This window comes from Telopea speciosissima, chromosome 4 (genome assembly GCF_018873765.1).
Source record: "Telopea speciosissima isolate NSW1024214 ecotype Mountain lineage chromosome 4, Tspe_v1, whole genome shotgun sequence".
Taxonomy (NCBI): domain Eukaryota; kingdom Viridiplantae; phylum Streptophyta; class Magnoliopsida; order Proteales; family Proteaceae; genus Telopea; species Telopea speciosissima.
In genome coordinates, this window is record NC_057919.1 from 4,648,066 (window position 1) to 4,670,760 (window position 22,695).

Genomic DNA, 22,695 nt, shown 5'->3' on the forward strand with positions numbered 1-22,695 from the left:
GAAAAGAAGGTGTCGTCCAACGAGTGACAGATTTGGATGGAGTCTCACTTGGATGCTTAGCGCCTTAGCATCATCTAAAGGAAGAAGCATAAAGTTTGGGTTCAACTTACCAAAAGCCATAACATTTTTTTTATGAGAAAAAAAAATTTAATTGAACAAGAACTTATCGACATTGTCTTCCACATCCTGAGATAATTTATGTAACCAAATCATTTTAGTTGCCCTAGTAGTTACAGAAATTAAATTTGTTTCCTTATAAGATACAATAACCTTCAATTTAAACAGTGTGACTGAAATTTTCATTAAAATATCAAATCTCCCACGACCAGCCTTTCTGATTCTTGTGCATTAACCAAGAGCAAAGATTAGCATCAACCACCCACACCTCTATCTTCTTGTGTCTTTTTGCCACTGCTTGGAGCAAATTCTGCATGACAGCTCTGACTTTGGTGCCAAAAATAATGTAAATAATCACTTTCCAAAATTATAGACCAGATATTCCTTTGTGGTTAAAAATAATCACTCCTCAATTCAGATTTAACACTAACCAAAAAAAAAACAGATTTAGTAATATGCTTGACCACATATTATTAAAACCTGTCAAACTCCCATCACTTCAGATTCTCAAGCATATTATATAGAAAGGGATAAAGAACGCTAACTGGTAGCACAATGCGTGGTCATGCCAGGGGGTGCATTGGTCATTTTACGCACGATTGTGTCTAGGCGCAGGTATACACCGCGTTGCACAACCAGTTAGCGTTCCTTTTCCCTTATAGAAAATAATGCCTAGTTAAAGAAGTCCTAATACTCTTGATTCTCAACCCCAAAATTATGGTCTTTTCTAGTCAAGGCACCTTTGTCAATAATAGAAATAAAATTCTTAACATTATTGGTGTTTTCCTATGGAGGATGGATTTGTGTGCTTAGGAACCCCACTAATTCCGAAGAAAGGGAAAACCATGATTTGGAATAATATTCTTATTTGTGTTTAGACCAAGCTTGGGCTGTGGAACGCTTCTTTGCTATCTCATGTAGGGAGATCTGTTCTTGTAAAGTTTGTCCTTAACTCGAATTGTTATCATCTCAAGTATAGTACACCTCAAGTGAACTAAAAAGGTATATCTGATGATGCACCTTAAAGTGATTTTGATTAAAACACTCCCCAAGTGCATGTGCATCATCAGATGTATCTTTTTGATGCACTTGAGGGTGTACTGTACTTGAGGGGTTAAAGGTCCCCCTAACTCTATCCCAATATACTGGATGCTTGTATTGTATGTACCCATGATGGTGTGTTCAAAGCTTGATTCTTTGAATGCCAAATTTTGGAGAGGATTGATTGATGGTCAAAAGGGTTGGGCCCCTATCTCTTGGAAGGATTTGTGTTTAGGAGATATTGGATTCAAAATAAAGCTTTATTAATTAAGCTTGGAGGTTACTTTCTATTACACAACTTATGGAATCGAGTTATCAAGGACAAGTATTACCCTTGCTCTTCTCTTCTTGACACCACTAGTAATTAAAAAACACTCCCTCTCCTGGGATTGGTTGTGCCAAGTCATTCCCTTTTTTAAACAACTTCTTGTTTGTGGAACGGTTTCTCCTTAGTCGACCTTGTCAATTTGGAATGGTACAAATTTTTTGCATTCCCTTTGAGTATCAGCTACCTTGGGTATTGTCTTGTGCTAGTGATTTAATAATTGGCAATCAATGGAATGTGATCCTTGTGCACTGGTTCTTTCCTCCACACATTGTTGAGGTCACCTATCAAACGTGCATCACTTCTGATTCTCTTGACAATGAATGGAGGTCCCCTCTCGGTTTTAATAACAGTTACCTATCAGGACTTCTTTAGCTAGACAAGGAGGTTTTTGCTTATTAGACCAAGTAAATCTTAATCAAATAGAAAGAAAAGGTCCACTAATCCCGTATTATTAATAAAATTAGCTATTAACACCAAACAAGGAGTTACTGTAATCATGTCAACTTTTATGGCACACAGAAGGGAGGTCTTATTCTTGTGATCACTGTGATCAAAATTCATAAAAGAAGATGATTCTAGAACTACACATGTAAAATAAAATAGATTCTTTTCCCAGTAGACTATACATCGGTTATTTTTGTAAGGGTAGAGCACAAAACAGAAACTGCGGGAAATTTCCATGATCTATGTTGGTGAACAAGTAATTCTGGCAAAGCACATTCCGAGATCACATACCACTATATGGAATATGTAGCCATGTAGGGGGGCTTGAAACAAAATATGAACATACTATTTGGACGGGGAAGTTAGCTTGTGCTCTTCAGAATCATGCTTCAATGATGCATCTCCACCCATCAACTCCTGAAAGCCCTCAACCTTCACCGGTGGGGGCCTCGCCATGACCATGTTCCTGTATGAACCGAGAAACTTAAGAACTCTTCTAGCATGCCTATTGAATAGAATGTTGTCACTTAAATTCAGTTTAGTTAGGGTCTTACTGTGTCTGGATTTGAGGGATTTGACCGGAAGCCAATTGTTTAAACTGATGGCTGGATTGAGCAGGGAGGTTAGCCATACCACCCAGTTGCTGCTGCCGGAATTGCATCTGGGGGTGTCTACCGTTGACAATGGAAGAGTTCCCGTCAAATGGTGATTCGGTTGCATTCTCAATCTTAACTTCCATAAGGGGTCTCTCTTTATCCATGCTCATACCAGAGCGTGGAGTTGATGGTTGGCGTCTTCTCATTCTCTCCCACTGCTGCTGCTGCTGAAAAGCCAGATTCTGGGGATGCATAATCTGCATCTGCATGTGAGGATGCATTTGTCTTGGGAACTGTAGAGGAGGCCAATTTGAAAGAGGAAAGAAAATGTTACTCATATGAAGATACAGGTTATAATACATTAAGTTAACAGTCACTTGGTGCAAAGATCAATAGTGACATATGGTAACTTCATCGGATTTCTCTAAACCCATAAATTGGATGAGCATAACAAAGATATAAAGTCTTCCACACAATAGAAAGGGATTTAATGAATAAATATTCGTACTTGCTGGGGTTGTAGATTGGGACTCTGATGCTGGGACTGGAACCCTGATTGTAGTCCTCTTAGATTCTGCGGTGTTTGTTGTGTGAATGTCCTGTTACCCTCTTTTGCATATTCTGCTAAAGCCCCAAGATCACTGGAGAAGCAAGTGTTTCAACAGAAAACTAGCATTTAACAAAAAAATTAAATGAAAAAATAATTTAAGGCTCTAAAAATAATGTTACTTAAAAAAATGCTTCTTTTTGTTCAGTAGCAGAGTCAACAGGCTAAATTTTTTTTTCAAACTGGAAACAAATAGAACACAAAGCCAAGAGTTGGGACCTTAGCTGCATTCCTCAGCGATTATTTGCTTGAGAATTCATTGATCATAAGTAGTGTCACAAGTACTGAGAGTGTGTACATGATATTATTAGATCCTAAATCCTTACAGAACTTAGTTGTCATGGTCATGATGCCAAGGCAAGCAATGGCACTGGCCAGGATTGGAGCCTAGGAGGCTACCCAGGCGACACCTTATTGGTCAAGGCATGCATAAAAAAAAAGGTTTAGTTTAAGACCTTTCAAGCTATGTTGGTACTTGTTTATTAATATCCTGACCAGGTTATGTTAATATTCAATCTACTTAGGATTGTAACGTATACAACAACAACAAACAACAACAAACACAACCTTATCCCAATTTAATGGGGTCGGCTACATGGATCCAAACAAAACAAAGAAGGGGGGATGGAGAGATGGAGGATGAAATGAGATATGCAAAATGGAAAATGACAAATGAAAGATGGACAATAAAACAAAAATAACCCCTTCAATTGGGATCATATCACTCCTCCTTACTTAGGCGTCCCTAGGCCTCCGTTGAACATGGTCATACCACTTCAAACGACTCTCTCAGAGCTTGTCATTGATCGGGGCCACTCCTAGGTCAGCTCTAATCCGATCATTTCTTATTTTATCCTTCATAGTTTTTCCACACATCCATCTTAAGACCCTCACTTCTGCTATACATAGCTTCTCAATATGACACTTCAAAACTGCCCAACACTCTGCCCCATACATCATAGCTGGTTGTACAACAGTCCTATAGAACTTTCCTTTAAACTTTGTTGAGATACTAGGGGTAGTTTAGACCTTTTAGGTTTTTTTAATTGTTTAGTACTGTTCACGAGTAACTGTTCACGTGAACAGTAACCGCGTGAACAGTAGGTATTTTGGTCCCCTAACCGAATCCCTTTTTAGTGCTATATACATATAATGGAAGAGGGGCCTGCGATAGACATTACAACACTATTGCAGGCTGCCTCTCTCCACACGTTTGGCGGCATCTTCTCTTCTCTTCCCTTCTTCCTTCTCTCTCTCTTCTTCTCCTTATTTTTTCTTGGTTTGATTACTTAGATTCTATTTTCTAACATGGTATCAGAGCCTCTACAATCAAATCAAGGGTTTCTTTTCCTCTCTTCTGCTGATTTTCCTTTTTTAAAAACCCTGTGGTGTGCAGCCACCTATTGCTGTTTCTGCTATGCATTAAGCCTCCTCCTTCCATTAATGGAGTGCTCCTATACTACCTATTTGATGGTCTACTACGGCTGATTTGAAGACCCTACTATTTTCCCCATACTGGAGAAATCGACTATTGTCAGGGTTTTCTTTTGAGATCGATATTGGTGTTTTCTCCTTGGTTGATGGCTGCTGCTGATTATATGGTGAGATGACACACTTTTCCTTGGGTTTGTTTATCAGTAAAACCCGGAGGAATATCTATGTACACCTCCTCTTCAAGCTCTACATGGAGAAAGGCATAATTCACATCTAGTTGTTGAAGATCTCATCCTTGATTGGCTGAACACAAAATGATGACTCTAATAATATTCATCTTTGCAACGGGGGCAAAGGTCTCTAGATAGTCAATCCCATGAGTCTGAGTGAACCCTCTAGCAACCAATCTCTCCTTAAATCTCTCCACAGTCCCATCAGCCTTGTGTTTGACAGTGAAGACCCATTTCAGCCGACTGATTTCTTTCCCGGAGGAAGACTTACCACGTCTGATTCTTTTCCAAATCTCTCATCTCCTCATTCATTGCATCTTTCTTTCTTGAAATGGCCATTGCTTCCTGCTAGGTGTTAGGGATAGAAACAGAAGACAGAGTGGAAACAAAAGCATGGAAGGAAGGAGAAAGAGAGTCATAAGAAACAACATTGGAGATGGGATGCTGAATACAAGTTCTCCGGGGTTTACGAACAATAATTGGTAAATCTAAACTAGGATCCAAAGGAGACTTACCAGAAGAAATGGGCAAAGAACCTGGATCCGGGAGCAACAATTGGTTAGGTGCAGTGGTGATGATATTGTCAACTTCCTTCTATTTGTGCCACGTTCCTCTAGTAAAAACCTTCCAAGGATCAGTTTTCCCAGTCTCCATCACCTCCTGCACTTGAGATTGCGCCTGCTCCTGTCCCATTATTCCATCCTCAAGTTCAACACTGGAAGTGTCTTCTACCATGGGAACATCAAGAGAAGTAATCAAAGGAGGTACCGCCTCCTCTCTACTAGAAGACTCCCCCTGAAGAGGAGTGGGAGATGGAAAATACGCCTCCCCCTCGCGAAAAAACCACATCCATAGTAACAAATAATTTTCTAGGAGGATGATAACACTTGTACCCCTTTTGCGTAGTAGAATAGCCCAAAGAAATACAACGCAACCCCCTGGGATCAATCTTGCCATGAACATGGTGATTCTGGGCAAATACCATACAGCCACACACTTTGGGAGGCACCACGAAGGAGGAAGAACCCATCAGCAGCTCAATTGGACAGCGTGTAGACAACACCCGGGAGGGCAGCCGATTAATGAGATAAGCTGCCAATAGGACAGCATCCCCCCAAAACTGAGGCAGAACATTCATGGCGAACAACAAAGATTTGGTAACCTCCAAAAGATGGCGATTCTTCCATTCGGCAACATCATTTTGGGCTGGAGTATCCACGCAACTCGTCTCATGGATAATGCCATGGTCGGATAAATATTTCTGAAATGCACCCTCCACATATTCCTTCCCATTATTTGATCGAAGGATTTTCACCTTGGCATCAAATTGGGTTTGGACCGTGTTGTGGAAGAGTTGAAAACAATTAAATACATCACTTTTCTAGTGCATAAGATACACCCATGTCATTACCAAAAAAAAAAAAGATTCATCCATGTGGTATGACTAAACCAATCTATGAAAGTGACAAACCACCTATATCTAGAGGTAGAAACACAATGGGCAAGGGCCAACATATCGGAGTGAATTAAACTGAAAGGTACCATACTACGATTGTTTGAAATAGGATAAACAGCCCGAGTTTGCTTTGCAAAAATGCAAGCATCACAACTAAAATTATTGGGAGTACATTTGTTCACCAAACTGGGAAATAAAGAAAATAAAACGCCTAAAGGGGATGACCCAATCAACAATGCCACCGATGCAAATCACTCAAAGAAGAAGAAAGTGAATCTGAATGGGAAACCATTGTTGATGGAGAACTGTCCAGCAAGTAAAGACCACCAGCCACCTTGCCACAACCGATCGTATTTCCTGTTACCAAGTCCTGAAAATATAGTGATCAGGAAAAAAAAGTTACTTTGCAATTTAGGTCACGGGTAAGAGAACTTGCAGAAAGCAAGTTAGAGGAAAATTTTGGAACATGTAAAACAAATGAAAGAGATAGAGAGGAAGTACAGGTAATGGTGCCCTTTCTTGAAACTGAAGAAAGAGAACCATCAACAACACGAACCTTTGAATTTCCAGATAAAGGAGAATATTGGGAAAAATGAAGAGGAGAACCAGTCATATGATCAGTAGCCCCTGAATCTATTATCCAAGTATCAGATGAGATAGAGGAACAATGACCACAAAAGGAGATACCTGGCTGGTCAGAAATGAAAGATGAAGATGGTTCGAAATTCCCTAGCAGGGAGGTAGCTGATGACGCAGATGGGGCTAGTGATGAAGAAGAAGAGACCAATTTAGTGACCAGATTTCGTAGGGTATGGAGAACCTCCTAAGAAAAAGATTGGTCAGTAGCAGCGGTGTCTACAGATGAAGTATGATGGGCACGAGCAGAAGAAGGGCGACCTTGAGTATCTGCAGGGCGTCCATGCAATTTCCAACATCTCTCCCGGGTATGCCGTTCCTTGCCACAATAGTTACATTTTACTGGGGCCCGATCAGAAGGAGGACGATCACCAATTCCACGAGAAAGACCACTACAAGATAATTTTGTGAATTGGTGGCAAGGGCAGATCGTTCCTGAGGAACGGGATGAGCCATAGCATTATGTTGATTATCCTCTGATTGCACCATAGCATAAGCCTGCTCAAGAGTGGGGATTGGTTCCCAATTCAGAACATGAATCCAAATCATATCAAACTCAATATTAAGTCCTACGAGAAAATCAAAAACTCAAAGCCCATCTTCCCATTTCTTAAAAGCAGAAGCATCAATCTCACAGGTAGCAGAAAAGGACCCATAAAAATCTAACTGTTGCCACATGCTACACAAAGTAGAGTAATATTGAGAAAGAGATAACTCCCCTTGTTTTGCAGCATCAATCTTCTGGCAAAGTTCATAACACTGGAAAACATTACCAACCTTTGAGTACGTATCCTTAGCTGTCTTCCAAATTTGGCAGCAACGTCAAGAAGTAAATAGCCCTCGGCTATTGTAGGATCCTTAGAGTTGATGAGGTAGGACATCACCAAAAAATTGGAAGTCATCCATTTGTCTTGAGCTGGACCAATAGCAGTAGGCATAACAACAACACCAGTAAAAAATCTGGAAATCCCACGAGCACCGACAACCGGGTAGCAAGATCTTGCCCAGATCAAATAATTGCTCTCATTTAATTTAATGGAGCTAGCTGGGAATGGGAGAAGGTCCCGTTGATTGACCCCTTCTTGTCCAGTAGATGCAAAGGAGATCTCAGAGTCACCCATGGTTGCTAGTCAGAGACAAATCACAAAAGCATCAACACGTCGCGGATCCAAAGAAGAACATCACCTTCTGAAAAATAGAAGGAGAATTAAACCATGAAAGGAGAAGAGAACCCTTGTTGGGAGAAAAAACTCTCCACCAAGGGTGAAACCAAGAGAAGGGTGAGAGGAGTGGAGCCACTAGAACGTGGTGGCGGAGGCGGTGATGTGGGGCTTGCGGCACAGAAACGAGAAGGGAGAGAGATGGCATAAGAGGGAGATGGCCTAGGGTTTCGTGAAAAGAACCATTAGGGTTCTAATCCCGAAGGGGATCCCTGCTCTGATATCATGTGGAGAAATTGAGAAATATGGCTTGTGACTAATTAATCACAACCCCTCTTTATTTATAATAAATGAGAGAACATTCTAGAATAGGACAAGGACGTAAACACCCCTAGGACATAAATACCCTTGAACCCATCTTACAACATATGGATATGATTGTTACTTCTATTGTGGTTGCGGCTCTTCTTTCTTAGATCTTTCTGATAAATGAATCTACAAGACTATGTGCTCCATTGGTTGATGCTACACCAAGACCCCGAAGAATCGATTTCTGCCTTGGACTGATTTATGGTCTTCTCTGCTACACTGAAGTTTTTTTGTCAACTGCTGGTTCATCATTCCAGCTCTACTTTACACCTACTCTGGTATTGTCTATTGCTTTTATAGTCCTTATTGCGGCTCTTGGTATACACATTACTCTATCTATTGATTTGGGTTCTTCAAAACCCTGTAACTGAATTGATTTATCTGGGGGTTGCTTTTTTGCTTCCTTTGCTGCTGGTGATTGTTGTTGCCCTATATTGGGTTTGTTAGAAATCAGAGCTAGCTAACCAGCAGCCTACGATAGAAGATTGTGTTTTCTATCGTAGGACCTGGGTTCTATTAATAATAAAGTGCAGAACTAAGGTAAGTTGGTTAGGGGTTTATTATGAAATTACCCCTAAGCCCGTACCAATTACAACTTAACAAATAAAGGCAGAAAAGAAAGTAAATAACATAGAACCCCAAAACCCCAAATAACTATGACTAAACTACCCCTAAATCTCAACACTCCCCCTCAAGCTAGAGCATATAGGTCTCCCATGCTCAGCTTGTTAAAACAAGTGCGAAAATTAGGGGCAAACAACAACTTGGTGAAGACATCAGCTAGTTGATTTGAAGACGAAACAAACAGGGTCTCAATCAGCTTTTTCAAGACAGCATCATGAACAAAGTGACAGTCCACCTCAATGTGTTTAGTCCGCTCATGGTAACAGGATTACTAGCAATATATATAGTTGTCTGGTTATCACAATACATCTTCATCGGCGTAGGCATAGGAAATCCAATCTCAAGAAGGAGAGACTTGAGCCACATCAACTCAGCTGCAGGGTGGGCCATAGCCCAGTACTCCGCTTTTGCACTTGACCGCGCAATAATAGTTTGTTTCTTACTATGCCACGAGACAAGATTACCCCCAACAAACGTACAATAACCTGCAGTGGAGCGACGATCACTTTCCAACCCAACCCAGTCTTCATCAGAATAAGCAACCAGATCCATATGCCGATTAAAACGATAAATCAACCATTTATCGGGAGCACCCTTCAAATAACGAAGAATGCGAATGGCAGCATCCCAGTGAGCTTTCTGAGGAGTTTGCATAAACTGGCTCAGAACACCAACAACAAACGAGATGTCTGGTCTCATGACAGTGAGGTAAATCAACTTCCCAACTAAACTCTTGTACTTGTGCACATCCTTGAGAGGATCTACATCATCTACATCAAACTTCTGATGATGATCCATGCGAATATTCACTGGCTTGGACGCAAGCATACCAGTATCAGATAAAAGATTTAAAACATACTTCCTTTAGGAAAGACTGATACCCTTCTTGCTTCTCACAACCTCAATGCCAAGAAAGTAGTGAAGATCACCTAAATCCTTGATCTGAAGGTTCTGTTGTAAGTAAGCCTTTACTTCAGCAATGCCTGACACATCATCACTAGAAACAATAATATCATCAACGTACACAACCAGAATAACCAACTTGCTACCATGACGACGAACAAACACAGAATGATCAGAGTAACACTATGAAAACCCGCATGATACAACCGTGGCACTAAACTTCTCAAACCACGCTCTGGGTGATTGTTTGAGGCCATAGATTGTTTTCTGCAACTTGCACACCCAAGTACTTTTATCCCCCTGAGCAACATACCCAGGAGGTTGCTCCATATACACCTCCTTATGAAGATCACCATACAAGAAGGCGTTTTTAATATCTAACTGAAACAAGGGCTAATCAAAATTAACTGCCATAGAAATAAGAAGGCGAACAGAATTCAGCTGAGCAACATGAGAGAAGGTCTCTAAGTAGTCCACACCATAAGTCTGTGTATACCCCTTGGCAGCCAGACGGGCTTTAAGCCACTCAACAGAACCATCCAGAAGGTATTTGATGGTGTAAACCCAGTGACACTTAACAAGTTCCTTTCTAGGAGGTAGATCAACCAAACTCCAAGTGTCCACTTGGTTCCCTCGTATGATTTCTTGTTTATTGGAGGTTTTGTTTTTTTATTTGATCCTACCTGGGATTAGACCAATTCAGGTTCTAGTCTTACATTATTTACACTATTAAGTACCTCTCTAATGGCTATTGAGCGGCTCAAGGACCGTCTAGTTGCCAAACGGTATACCCAAACTTCTAGGGTTGACTATTTCAAGACATTCTCTCTTGTTGCATGGCTGAATTCTGTTCGTTTACTTATTTCTCTGGCTGTTAATTATGATTGGCCATTGTTTCAATTAGACATTAAAAATGCTTTTTTGTATGGTGATTTGAGTGAAGAGGTTTATATGGAGTCACCTCCAGGTTATGTTGCTCAGGGGGAGAATAGTTCTGGGGTTTGCAAGTTACGTAAGGCTATTTATGGTCTCAAACAATTGCCCAAAGCATGGTTTGAGAAGTTCAGTGTTACAGTGGTATCTTGTGGTTTCTCACAATGTTATTCGGATCACTCGGTGTTTATTCGTTGTCGAGGAGGTAAGCTGGTTGTCTATGTGGATGACTTATCATTTTTGGTGATGATGTGGCTAGTATTGCAGAGGTAAAAACATATTTACAACAGCATTTTCAGACCAAGGATCTAGGTAACCTCCACTATTTTCTTGGTATTGAGGTTGTGAGAAACAAGAAAGGCATCAGTTTATCTCAAAGAAAATATGTCTTAGACCTTCTGTTTGACACTGGTATGCTTGCATCAAAGCCAATGGATATTCTTATGGACCCTCATCAAAAGTTTGGTGTTAATGATGGTGATCCTCTCAAAGATGTACATTAGCACAGGAGTTTGGTTGGGAAGCAAATATACCTTACAGAAAGCTCATTGGGATGCAGTTGTACGTATCCTTCGTTACTTGAAAGGTGCCCTTGGTAAAGGGTTAATTTATCGTCCAAATAAGCATATGGAGTTAGTTGCCTTTTTAGATGCTGATTGGGATGGATTGGCTATCGATCATCGTTAGACTACAGGATATTGTACATTTATTGGGGGGTAATTTGGTTACATGGCGAAGCAAGAAACATACGACAATCGCCAGGTCGAGTGCTGAAGCAAAGTATAGAGCCATGACTCATACTACAGCCGAGCTGACGTGGCTCAGATCCCTACTTCTTGAAATGGGTTTTCCTGTGCCCACACCCATGAAGATGTATTGTGACAACCAAGCAGCTATATATATTGCCAGTAATCTGGTCTATCATGAGCGGACCAAATATATTGAAGTGGATTGTCACTTTGTGATGCGGTTTTGAAGAAGCTACTTAAGACTCCTTTGTTTTTTTTTTACATATCAATTAGCTCATATGTTTACTAAGTCATTGTTTGCTCCTAGTTTTTGTACTTGTTGTAACAAGCTGAGCATTGGTGATATATATGTTCCAGCTTGAGGTGGAGTGTTGAGATACGAGGGGTACTTTAGACCTTTTACATTTATTTAATTGTTCACGAGTAACTGTTCACGTGAACAGTAACCGTGTGAACAATAACCATGTGAACAGTGGGTATTTTGGTCCCCTAACCAAATCCCTTGTTAGTGCTTTATATATATATATATATATATATAAGGGAAGAGGGGCCCGCGATAGACATTACAATACTATCGCAGGGTGCCTCTCTCCACACTTTTGGTGGCATCTTCTCTTCCCTTCTTCCTTCTTCTCTCTCCTTCTCCTTATTTTCTCATGGTTTGATTACTTGGATTCTGTTTTCTAACAAGCTTTAAAGGAATACGACAATCACACAACACTCCGAACGCACCTCTCCACTTCAATCATCCCACTTTAATGTATAGACTAAAGAAAAGAATGAAGAATTCACTATAAACTAAAGAGAAGACATGATGCATTCATCAGTTAACCCATGATCACTCAACATTCATCAAAACAAGCAGTGAACGATCAAGGAAGTAATGAAGTATTTGTTTTTCCAATTGACACAATTTATTTTAACCCCTTAGTTTTACTCTCTATTTTTCCCTCAATTATAATACCCCTTAAAGATATGATAAAGCCGCAATAAGGTGCACCATAGAAGCATAAAACCATACATGAGTTAAAAAAATAAATAAATAAAACCCAAAATGGCACCCAGCTGGGTTAAAACATGGCCAAGTTGACCTAGGCAACGCCAAGGCAAAGCTTTTGACAACTAAGGTGGTGAGTGTATCCACTGCTTTGAGAACATAGCCAACTTCCAAATGTCTTCCTCTCCTTGTTTTTTTATTTATTAATTGATAAGTACGTAATATTTGGAATAAGAAGGAAAAGAAAAGGCCCATCGCAAATCGCTTCATTTTGGTTCTATCGATCAGAAACAAAAGAAGATAAATTTTAAGTAAAAGAAGAGAACAAAATAATTTCAATAAGGCTATGGAGATGAGACATCCCTGTTCCACAAAAAAAGAAACACAAAAAAATTTAATGCAAAAAAGATAAGATATGTCTACTTTGTAAACTTATCTTCATAAATTAGATAAGTTCATCCATCTTTTTCAACAAGAGATACTATAAAGGATCGGTCTCGTAACACCTTGGCCTAGGTCATAAATCTAAGTCAGGCTTATTGACTGCCTTTTTACCCCTGCCTCTGTTACCTCTTTCCCCTCGAAGTTGCTTTCAATTTTCTTCCCACTCCAAGATAAAGCGATATCTTCAATAGAATTCAGTTGAAGCATCAAAGGAGCCACAGCCCTGGAATCGCTAGATTCAACTGTTCCATATATATTGATACCGACAGCTTCATTTTGGTTCTATCTATTCTGTTTTACTCCCCTTGCCCTGATGCAGCTCCAAGAAGGAAGAAGAAGAAGAAGAGGCCCTGAACTTAGGGTTTGAATAGGGAGCCGTAGGTTAGGATTTATATTTTTCCATACTTAGTTTATTTTTCTGTTTTGGATTGAACCGGGTTAGAATTGGTTGCATCCAATGGGTTCAATGGGTCTAATTTAAGTGAAGTGTTCCTATTGGTTAATAGGTTCTTATATCCTATTGGCTAATATGGAATCTTCTTTTAAATTAGTTGTTTAAGTTAGAGTCTTTTATTTTTAAGTTAGTAGGGGTATCTTAGTCAATTTACTGTTTTAATTTAATTAAGTTAGTTTAGAACTCTCCCTTCCACGATTTTAGAAGGAAGAGACATTAATTTGTACTAGGATTTGGCTTAGGCCTTTATTATAAATAAAGTATATCGTGGAGGGCTCCCCCACAGAATTTTGAATTTAAAAAATACAGATTTCGTGGCTGCCATTGCTGCTGTTCCTTGCTCCCTTGTGTGAGTGTGCATCCTTGTGGATTTCAAGGTGGAAGGGTGGGTGGATTCCTGCGACTCTTTACGCCGTGACGGCTGGGAGGATCTCTCTTCGAAGGTGGTTCCATCCTTCAAACATTCAAGCTATTGCCGGTGGATTCCAGTGTGAGTTTGAATCTTCATTTTCTATTTTTTTCTTTCCTTTCATTCCCCATTCAATCCTTTAATTTTCTGTTTTAATTGCATAAACCCTAGTACTCTAAATTCTGTCCAGCCATATCCTATCATCAAAATCCTTCCAAAATTCAGACATAGCATCCTTATCCCAACCCTTTCATTCGATCCAGCTTTGGGCTTGATCAGATCTGTCCAACCCTAAATCCCCCAACTCCATTAAACCCCAAAACCCTAAAATTCCAGATTCAGCACTTCTAACCATCAAAACCCTCCCATATTTGGATCGAACCTTCCCTTCCCTATTTGGTAAACTCGATCCCAAGCCCAGCCCCTAAATCCCACTTTAAACCCTAATTTTGTTAGTTTCCCTTAACCCTAAAACCCGAAACCCTAACCCTAAATCTGCAGAATTTTAAAACCTAACCAAATCTAATTTTCTTTATACCAAAATAATCCCCTAAACCTGCATATTAAAACCATATAAGACCCATTCCCAAATTCCCATCCTAAACCTTAGAATTAACCTAAAACCTAGGCTGTCCATGTGAACCAGCAGCTCCTTTTTGCTATTTATTCTGTTATCGGGCTCCTAGTAGGTCTCCTACCTATCTAGGACTACATTATTTGGTATCAAAGCCATGGATGAACTTGGCAACCCGGTGCTGCCACAACCACCTGACCCTATGGCAGCAATGTTAGAGATGTTTCAGAAATTTACTGCTGACCAGAAGACCTTGTCTGAGGACTTTAGAGCTGAACAGAGAGCTATGGCTGAAAGGCTGCGAGTAATTGAGCATAGACAGCCTACACTTAATGGGGACAGTAATGTACCCATAGAAGAAGACCAGTACCAACTCCATTCAGTGGTACAGAGACTACCTGACAGAGATGGGAGCCCCAGAGATGATTACAGGGGTTATAGAGATGGACACAGGTCACAGGGACAGATTTAGAGCTGACCGAGATGACAGGGATGATAGAGATCATTACAGATATTGTCGGGACAGACTAGACATGCCCGTGAACCTTCTCGGGAACACAGAGATCACCACCGAGGCTACAGAGACAGATAGAGAACACCGGGTAATGTAGTCCTAGATAGGAGAAATCCCACTAGGAACCAGGGGAATAGGGTTATGTAATAGGGTTGGCCGAATGGGCAGATTTGGTTAATTAGGGCAAAAGTTGGGGTTAGGGTTTCGAACTAGGGTTTATTTGGTAAAGATGTGCAGGTTTTTAGGAGTCTAATGGTGTAGGTTTGGATGGATTTGGATGAAATTGAAAATCTAGGGTTTCGGGTAGGAGGCCTTATGAAAATGGACTGTTTGTAAAATCTAGTGTTTAGGGGCAGATTTTAGGAAAGGGGCTTATAGGGTTTTAATATGCAGGTTTAGGGGATCCTGATGATGTAAAGAGATTAGGGTTTGAAGGGGTTGTAAAATTCTGCTGTTGGGGGCAGAATCGGTTGCAGGTTTTAGGGTTTAATGGAGTGAGGGAATGGAGGGGTTAGAAGAAGAAATTGGGTGTCAAACTTACTGGAGATTCCACTGGCAGCAGCTTGAACAGATGTGAAGGATAGAGCCACCTTCGAATTGAAGAAGATCCTCCCAGCCGTCACGGCGTAAGGAGTTAACAGGATTCCACCAATCCCTTTCCACCTTGATAGAACCACAAGGATGCACACTCACAAGGAGCAACACTCAACAGAGCAGGGCAGCAGCAATGGCAGCAAACAAAAGCTTTTCATTAATCAAATTCGTGTTCAAGGCTTTGCCCCCTTACAACCTTATATAAAAGACTCAAAAATAGACTTCTACTCTAAAAAGGAAAGGCCTAACCCAATCCCTAACCTATTAGGTAACTTAAACTGACTAGGAAACTAAAATACTTAAAGAAATAAACTCAAAACCTGGCTGGACTTATAGAATCCTAATCCAGCCCAACTTACATCACATGACCACTTAAACAAGTCACATGATCACTTAAGTGATCACATGACCACTAATTACATAAAAATAAAAAACTAAGGAATTAAAACAGCTAATCCCGTATGCAACCTAGTTACCCATATTTTAGGCCCATAAAAGTGGTCTATTACATAGAAAACCCATGGGATCAAAGGCCCAACATATATATAACCCAACCCTAGACTTATTTCTAAAGAAATAAGCCCATTTCGGTGATGAATCTGCATCACCGGGACAGAGACAGAGGTCGGCAGCCTACTTTTGAGGAGTATATGAGGTCCTACTTCACTGGAGACTAGGGTACTAATCGGCGCCATACAGGCAACCAAAGGGTGAAGCTTGAGCTGAAAGAATTCGATGGTAACTCTGACCCCCAGGTATTTTATGATTGGCTTGCTGCAATAGAAGATTATTTCGACTGGTATGATTTATCTGAAGAAGGGAAAATGAAGTTAGTCCGCGCTAAACTTGTCGGACCTGCACGTGAGTGGTGGAGAACTGCTGAAAGAGAGATGGACTTTAATGGTACTGCACCCCGCAGGTCTCAGTTGCAGGATAAATTCAACTCCCTCCGCCAAGGAACCATGACTATAACTGAGTACATGAGGCAATTCGATGCTCTTTCTTCTCGCACTGGCATTAGGGAGGAGAGCATCCAAATGCTTTCCAGGTTCAGGTTGGGTCTGTCAAGTGAGATCAACAGGACAATTGGGGTAGTTGACGTTGCAGACGTTCGAGATTGTTTTGAGAAGGCCTTGAAAGCAGAGGAGTTATTAGCTTCAAGTAAACAGCCGGGGTTTACCTCCAAGCCGGCCTACATCAGCAATAGCACCTCAAAACAAGGTTCCTCCATAGGCAACATCTCTCGCCCTGCTGTTCCCCCACGTGTGGATGATAAGGGCAAGGCTCCTATGGGCCGAAATGACCCCTTTACTTGTTATTACTGTCAAGACAAGGGACATATTGCTAGGGACTGCCCACACAAGAAGAAGCCTCTCAACGTGGCTGAAAAAGAAGAAGTTCAAGGTGAAGACGAAGACCAAGGCGGCATCCACATTTATGCACTCCCCCCTGATGATGATGAACATTATTTTGATGATGAAGATTTACAAGGTGTTCATATGGTACTTCAAGAGGCTGCTGCCCAGCCAGAATTCCAGCCTTCTTCATCCGTCAAAGAGCTGCTGTCCGCATACAAGCTTGAACCATCCGTTGAAGATAAGTTGACGAAACTTGATCCTAATTTGGAAGACCATTTGGTGATCTCTAGCCATTCATCGGAGATGAATGATTTCAAGACGGGGAGAGTTGATGCAGCTCCTAGAAGGAAGAAGAAGAAGAGGCCCTGAACTTAGGGTTTGAATAGGGAGCCGTAGGTTAGGATTTATATTTTTCCATACTTAGTTTATTTTTCTATTTTGGATTGAACCGGGTTAGAATTGGTTGCATCCAATGGGTTCAATGGGTCTAATTTCAGTGAAGTGTTCCTATTGGTTAATAGGTTCTTATATCCTATTGGCTAATATGGAATCTTCTTTTAAATTAGTTGTTTAAGTTAGAGTCTTTTATTTTTAAGTTAGTAGGGGTATCTTAGTCAATTTACTGTTTTAATTTAATTAAGTTAGTTTAGAACTCTCCCTTCCACGATTTTAGAAGGAAGAGACATTAATTTGTACTAGGATTTGGCTTAGGCCTTTATTATAAATAAAGTATATCGTGGAGGGCACCCCCATAGAATTTTGAATTTAAAAAATACAGATTTCATGGCTGCCATTGCTGCTGTTCCTTGCTCCCTTGTGTGAGTGTGCATCCTTGTGGATTTCAAGGTGGAAGGGTGGGTGGATTTCTACGACTCTTTACGCCGTGACGGCTGAGAGGATCTCTCTTCGAAGGTGGTTCCATCCTTCAAACATTCAAGCTACTGCCGGTGGATTCCAGTGTGAGTTTGAATTTTCATTTTCTGTTTTTATCTTTCCTTTCATTCCCCATTCAATCCTTTAATTTTCTGTTTTAATTGCATAAACCCTAGTACTCTAAATTCTGTCCAGCCATATCCTATCATCAAAATCCCTCCAAAATTCAGACATAGCATCCTTATCCCAACCCTTTCATTCGATCCAGCTTTGGGCTTGATCAGATCTGTCCAACCCTAAATCCCCCAACTCCATTAAACCCCAAAACCCTAAAATTCCAGATTCAGCACTTCTAACCATCAAAACCCTCCCATATTTGGATCGAACCTTCCCTTCCCTATTTGGTAAACTCGATCCCAAGCCCAGCCCCTAAATCCCACTTTAAACCCTAATTTTGTTAGTTTCCCTTAACCCTAAAACCCGAAACCCTAACCCTAAATCTGCAGAATTTTAAAACCTAACCAAATCTAATTTTCTTTATACCAAAATAATCCCCTAAACCTGCATATTAAAACCATATGTTGAGATGTGTTACCCGATATTATAAGGGTATTTTTGGTTTTTTATTTATGCTTTATTTATGTACTTATGAACAAGGGTAGGATTGTAATTTGTGCTGTGTCCAGTAGAAGAAAATTGTCTGAGATATCCCCTTGCATAGAATGGATCAAGTAGGACATCACCATCGCATCATTCGATAACCACTTGTTGAGCTGAGAACCCTCTTCTACTGGTTTAGTTGTTTTCCCAAGAAGATGGCCAGTGAGGCAACGGCCAGCTACTGTCAAATAGGTAGACCGAGACCACTTCAGGTAGTTAGAGCCATCAAGTTTGATTGGGGCAGCAAGGGGAAGAAAATCAGTCCGGGGCTGGCCATCAATGCCAGAAGAGGCCGAAGAAGAATCTGAACCAGCCATTGCAGCAGGTAACCAATCTTCAATGAAGCAGCAAACAGCCAAAAAATATCCAAAAAAAATTCTGGAATCGACCCCCAATAGAAAAGGGTTGTATTGGAGCAAAAAATCTCAGATATGTAGGCTGGGAATGATGTCGAATGAAGGCAGCAAGGGTGCCAATCAGATGTAGCAGGAACCAGCAGCCCAACCCCAAGATCGATTAATGTCAGGGTTTTGAAAAAAACCCTGAGAAGAGAGATCGATAAGGGGCTAGGGTCTTCAACCAATCTGATGAAGTGAATAGGGGCTGAGAACAATATCAAATAAAGATCCCACAACAGAAGATGCAGCTGAAACAGATATAGAGGCCTGATCTCCCAAAAAAATAGGAATCTTCAAATCGCAGACAGTGCTTCAGCTCCACTCGATCCAAAAAAGAGGCATAAAAAAGGAGGTATATTGGGGCAGCAGCTAGATCATTACGATCACCTCAGTAGTGCTGCCCTAATGGGAGAAGAAGAACCAAAAGAAAGGAAGAAAGAAGAAGGGAAGAAGCTCGATGGAGGGAAGGAGAAAAAAAATCGAAGGGAGGGAGGTGGGTTTTGAAAACCTAGATCAGAGTGTATTTGGCTCTGATGCCATGTTAACAAAACAAGAATTTCGTGAATGGCTTTAATGATCAATGAGATCAGTCAAGCTCTCCATTTATAATAATAATAATAAAAGAGATTACAAAGGGAAACTCTGTTCACGACACTACTCACGACACTATTCACGATACTGTTCACGTGAACAGTGTCACAGCCCAAATTACAATCCTACCCCTGTTCAAAAGTACATAAATAAAGCATAAATAAAAAACCAAAAATACCCTTATAATATTGGGTAACACATCTCAACACCATATAAGACCCATTCCCAAATTCCCATCCTAAACCCTAGAATTAACCTAAAACCTAGGCTGTCCATGTGAACCAGCAGCTCCTTTTTGCTATTTATTCTGTTATCTGGCTCCTAGTAGGTCTCCTACCTATCTAGGACTACATTACGCCCTCCCCCCCTCCACATATAAAGTATAAACAGCTATGCTTCTTTCTGTGAATCACAGAACGGGAATGCCAAGTTTCTAGCTCAGGTGAAACACATGAATGCTAATCCCCTGAACACCCACACTAAAGTTGGATGTCTCCTTAACGACATCCAACTCTAGTATCTCTAAATCAAATAAATTCTAGTGCTCCAGGACTGTTGTCTGGACTGCATATCCCTAAGAATTCTCCCTCAGCAAAACCTACCTTCTTGCTATCGCATGTTACACTATTACAGTAGTTAACATTGATGTCAACTAGCTTACTTTGTTTCTACCCAAACAGAGAAAAAACTTACATCCTGCATCAGAATACTGGTTCTAAATTCTTTAGTAGCTGTATTCATGTCATTCTTTGTGTCTGGAAAATATTCTCTTCAAGCTAATATTCATCAGATAAAATTTCAAGGACCAGGAATGAGTACAATAGAAATGCACAATACTGAAAAAGAACCACCACACCACACTTGAGCTACTAAGAAATGTACTCACCTATAGCCTGATGTCTGAAGGAACATTTTGAGAATTTCAATGGCAGACCACTGTTTTCTGTAACTATCAGTGATAACTTTCAATGTACGACCAAGTTTACAGATGTGACAGTTGAGAAACTGTGATAAGACCTCCACTGAAACTTCAGTTGCACCTTCAAACCCCAAAGTCACCAATACACGAGCTATCACCTTTTGAGACATTCGCAATGCTTGTTCTTGACCAAGAGGTTTCCTGTTCAGTTCAAGCCCATTCTTGCCCCTGTATTTGCTTCTCTCAAATCCTGTCCCTAGGTAGTCAGGCCTTATGCCAAACCTTTCCATCATTGCAGGACTCCGAGTCACAACATGAGGTAAGCAGTCAAGGACCCCATAAAACTCTATTTTTTTATTGTCTTCTGCTCTACTTATGGGAGGTAGTGCACTATCAGGCACGCAGTTCAATGAGAACATTGTTTCAGGGAAAAATGTTTCATCATCCATTGAGCTATTGCCATCTGAAACAGAAACTGAATGCATGTTTGACCCATTCTCCCAAATGGGATTCCCAAAACCTACACTCTGATCCTCCTTGAATGCTTGCCGCTGCCTCTTATGCTTCTCAAGAAGTCTGAGGTAAGTAGACATTCCCTCAGGTGAACGCTTGTGTGATTCCTGATCCCCAAATGGCAAAATATTTTGTCTGCTATCTCTGTACTTCTTAATAAATTGATTATACCATGATTCAGGCAAGTCATCATGCCCAGGCTTCTCGGATATATTATCAACCCCTGGTTCAACATATCTTGATCCAACACCAAATGCTAGTTTTGATTGGATCTGCACAAGACGGCAACAGTGTCAACCAAACTGCATAAAATATGAGAAGAGAAAATGGAAGAGGCATCCTTTCTACAATCCCACTTTCTACATGGTTAAAATTTAAAAATAAAAGGAAGTGTCCAAACCATATCTAAGGAAGATTTGTCCATCTGGTCATAAAAACTGAACATGGAAGTGCCTAGTGGATAAACATAATTGTTGTTACTTGATAGAGGGTCACACTGCCAAGCACCTAGGCATTACCCTAATTAAATTAAAACTCCGGGCTTTCATCCGTGCTAGGAACATTTCCTCATCTCTAACTTCATAGCTCCAATGAATTAGTAATGCTAGTCAGAATTTCAGTTAGTTATTTAGTTATTCATTCTTCTTTTAAAGAAAAAACAAAGCCTAGTTACTTATAACTGCAGTATTTATTAAACTTAACGTTTATCAGAAAAAAAAAGAGTCAGGCACTGGGCAACGTAAAGTTAATTAACTTAGCAAAGTAATTGAGATCATTCACCAAAAAAAAATTTAATTATAGCAGAAGAAATAACCGTCATAAAAGAAATCAAGTCTAGCAACAATACAAACCTTAGAAGACTGTACCGAATTACTAGGAGCTGAACCTTCTGGCAGTTGAACACCTCTATTGCGTGAATGGTCTTCTAAACAAAAGTATACATCATCCCCGTGTAACTGTAAATCTGCATGAATTGTGCCAACCGCATTATGAAATCTGATTAAGTCAAACCGATTCAAAGGAAAAAAAATACAACACAACTCAAGTCAGTAACTAAATAGATTAAATTTTCACGGTAGACTTACAGAAGGGGTTGAGCTTGGAAGGAGAAGCAGCAGCAGTAGAAGAAGACGAAGAAGAGGATGAAGAGGAAGAAGCAGCAGATGACGACGACGACGAAGATGACGATGAAGGGGAGGAAAACGAAGAAGAAAGATGGGAGCGGAGAAAGAGGGAGACGCTGGCTTTATCGTAGAGAAGAGCGCGAACCCTGAGCTGAAGTTGGATCTGAACCCTAGTTTTGGAATCGTCGGTTCTCATGAAAGCTTCCCAAGTGGACGGGGAGGTGAGAAAATGAGCGAAGTTGGTGTAACTCGATTCGCCCAGCCATGACCGCCACACGCCACAGCCCTCCAGTTTTCTCGCAAGCTCGTAGCCTCGCCCGTCCTCCCCCATCAATGCCATTCTCCTCCTCCTTTACTTTCATGCCTCAGAAATCAGAATCTGAAGACATCAATATACAATCCCTATACAATAATACACAACGGAGTTTGAAAACTCTCCGATAGCAATTTTTTTTTGTTTTTAATTAAAAATCAGATCTTATTATTATTGTCACAAGGTTATGTTATTTTTTCAAATGGTCACAAAAGCATGTATTTTGCTATGTCTTCAAGTAATATGTGATTTTTTTTTTTTTTGGGTTTGGATAAAGAGTAATATGTGAATTACAATTGGTGGATACAGAGGACATGGTCTAGATTAAGTACG

The 22,695-nt window shown here is 40.5% G+C and overlaps 1 protein-coding gene across 1 annotated transcript; it reads right to left on the reverse strand.

The window, feature by feature from the left end:
• Positions 1 to 1,957: 1,957 nt before the first annotated feature.
• LOC122659640 lies at positions 1,958 to 22,452 on the reverse strand. The gene is made up of 6 exons (XM_043854736.1): positions 22,011 to 22,452; positions 21,777 to 21,889; positions 20,380 to 21,197; positions 3,035 to 3,167; positions 2,485 to 2,819; positions 1,958 to 2,396 (listed from the first exon to the last, which is right to left on the reverse strand). The coding sequence occupies exons 1-6, from the start codon at positions 22,387 to 22,389 to the stop codon at positions 2,276 to 2,278; spliced, it is 1,899 nt and encodes a 632-aa protein (XP_043710671.1). The 5' UTR covers positions 22,390 to 22,452; the 3' UTR covers positions 1,958 to 2,275.
• Positions 22,453 to 22,695: the final 243 nt, after the last annotated feature.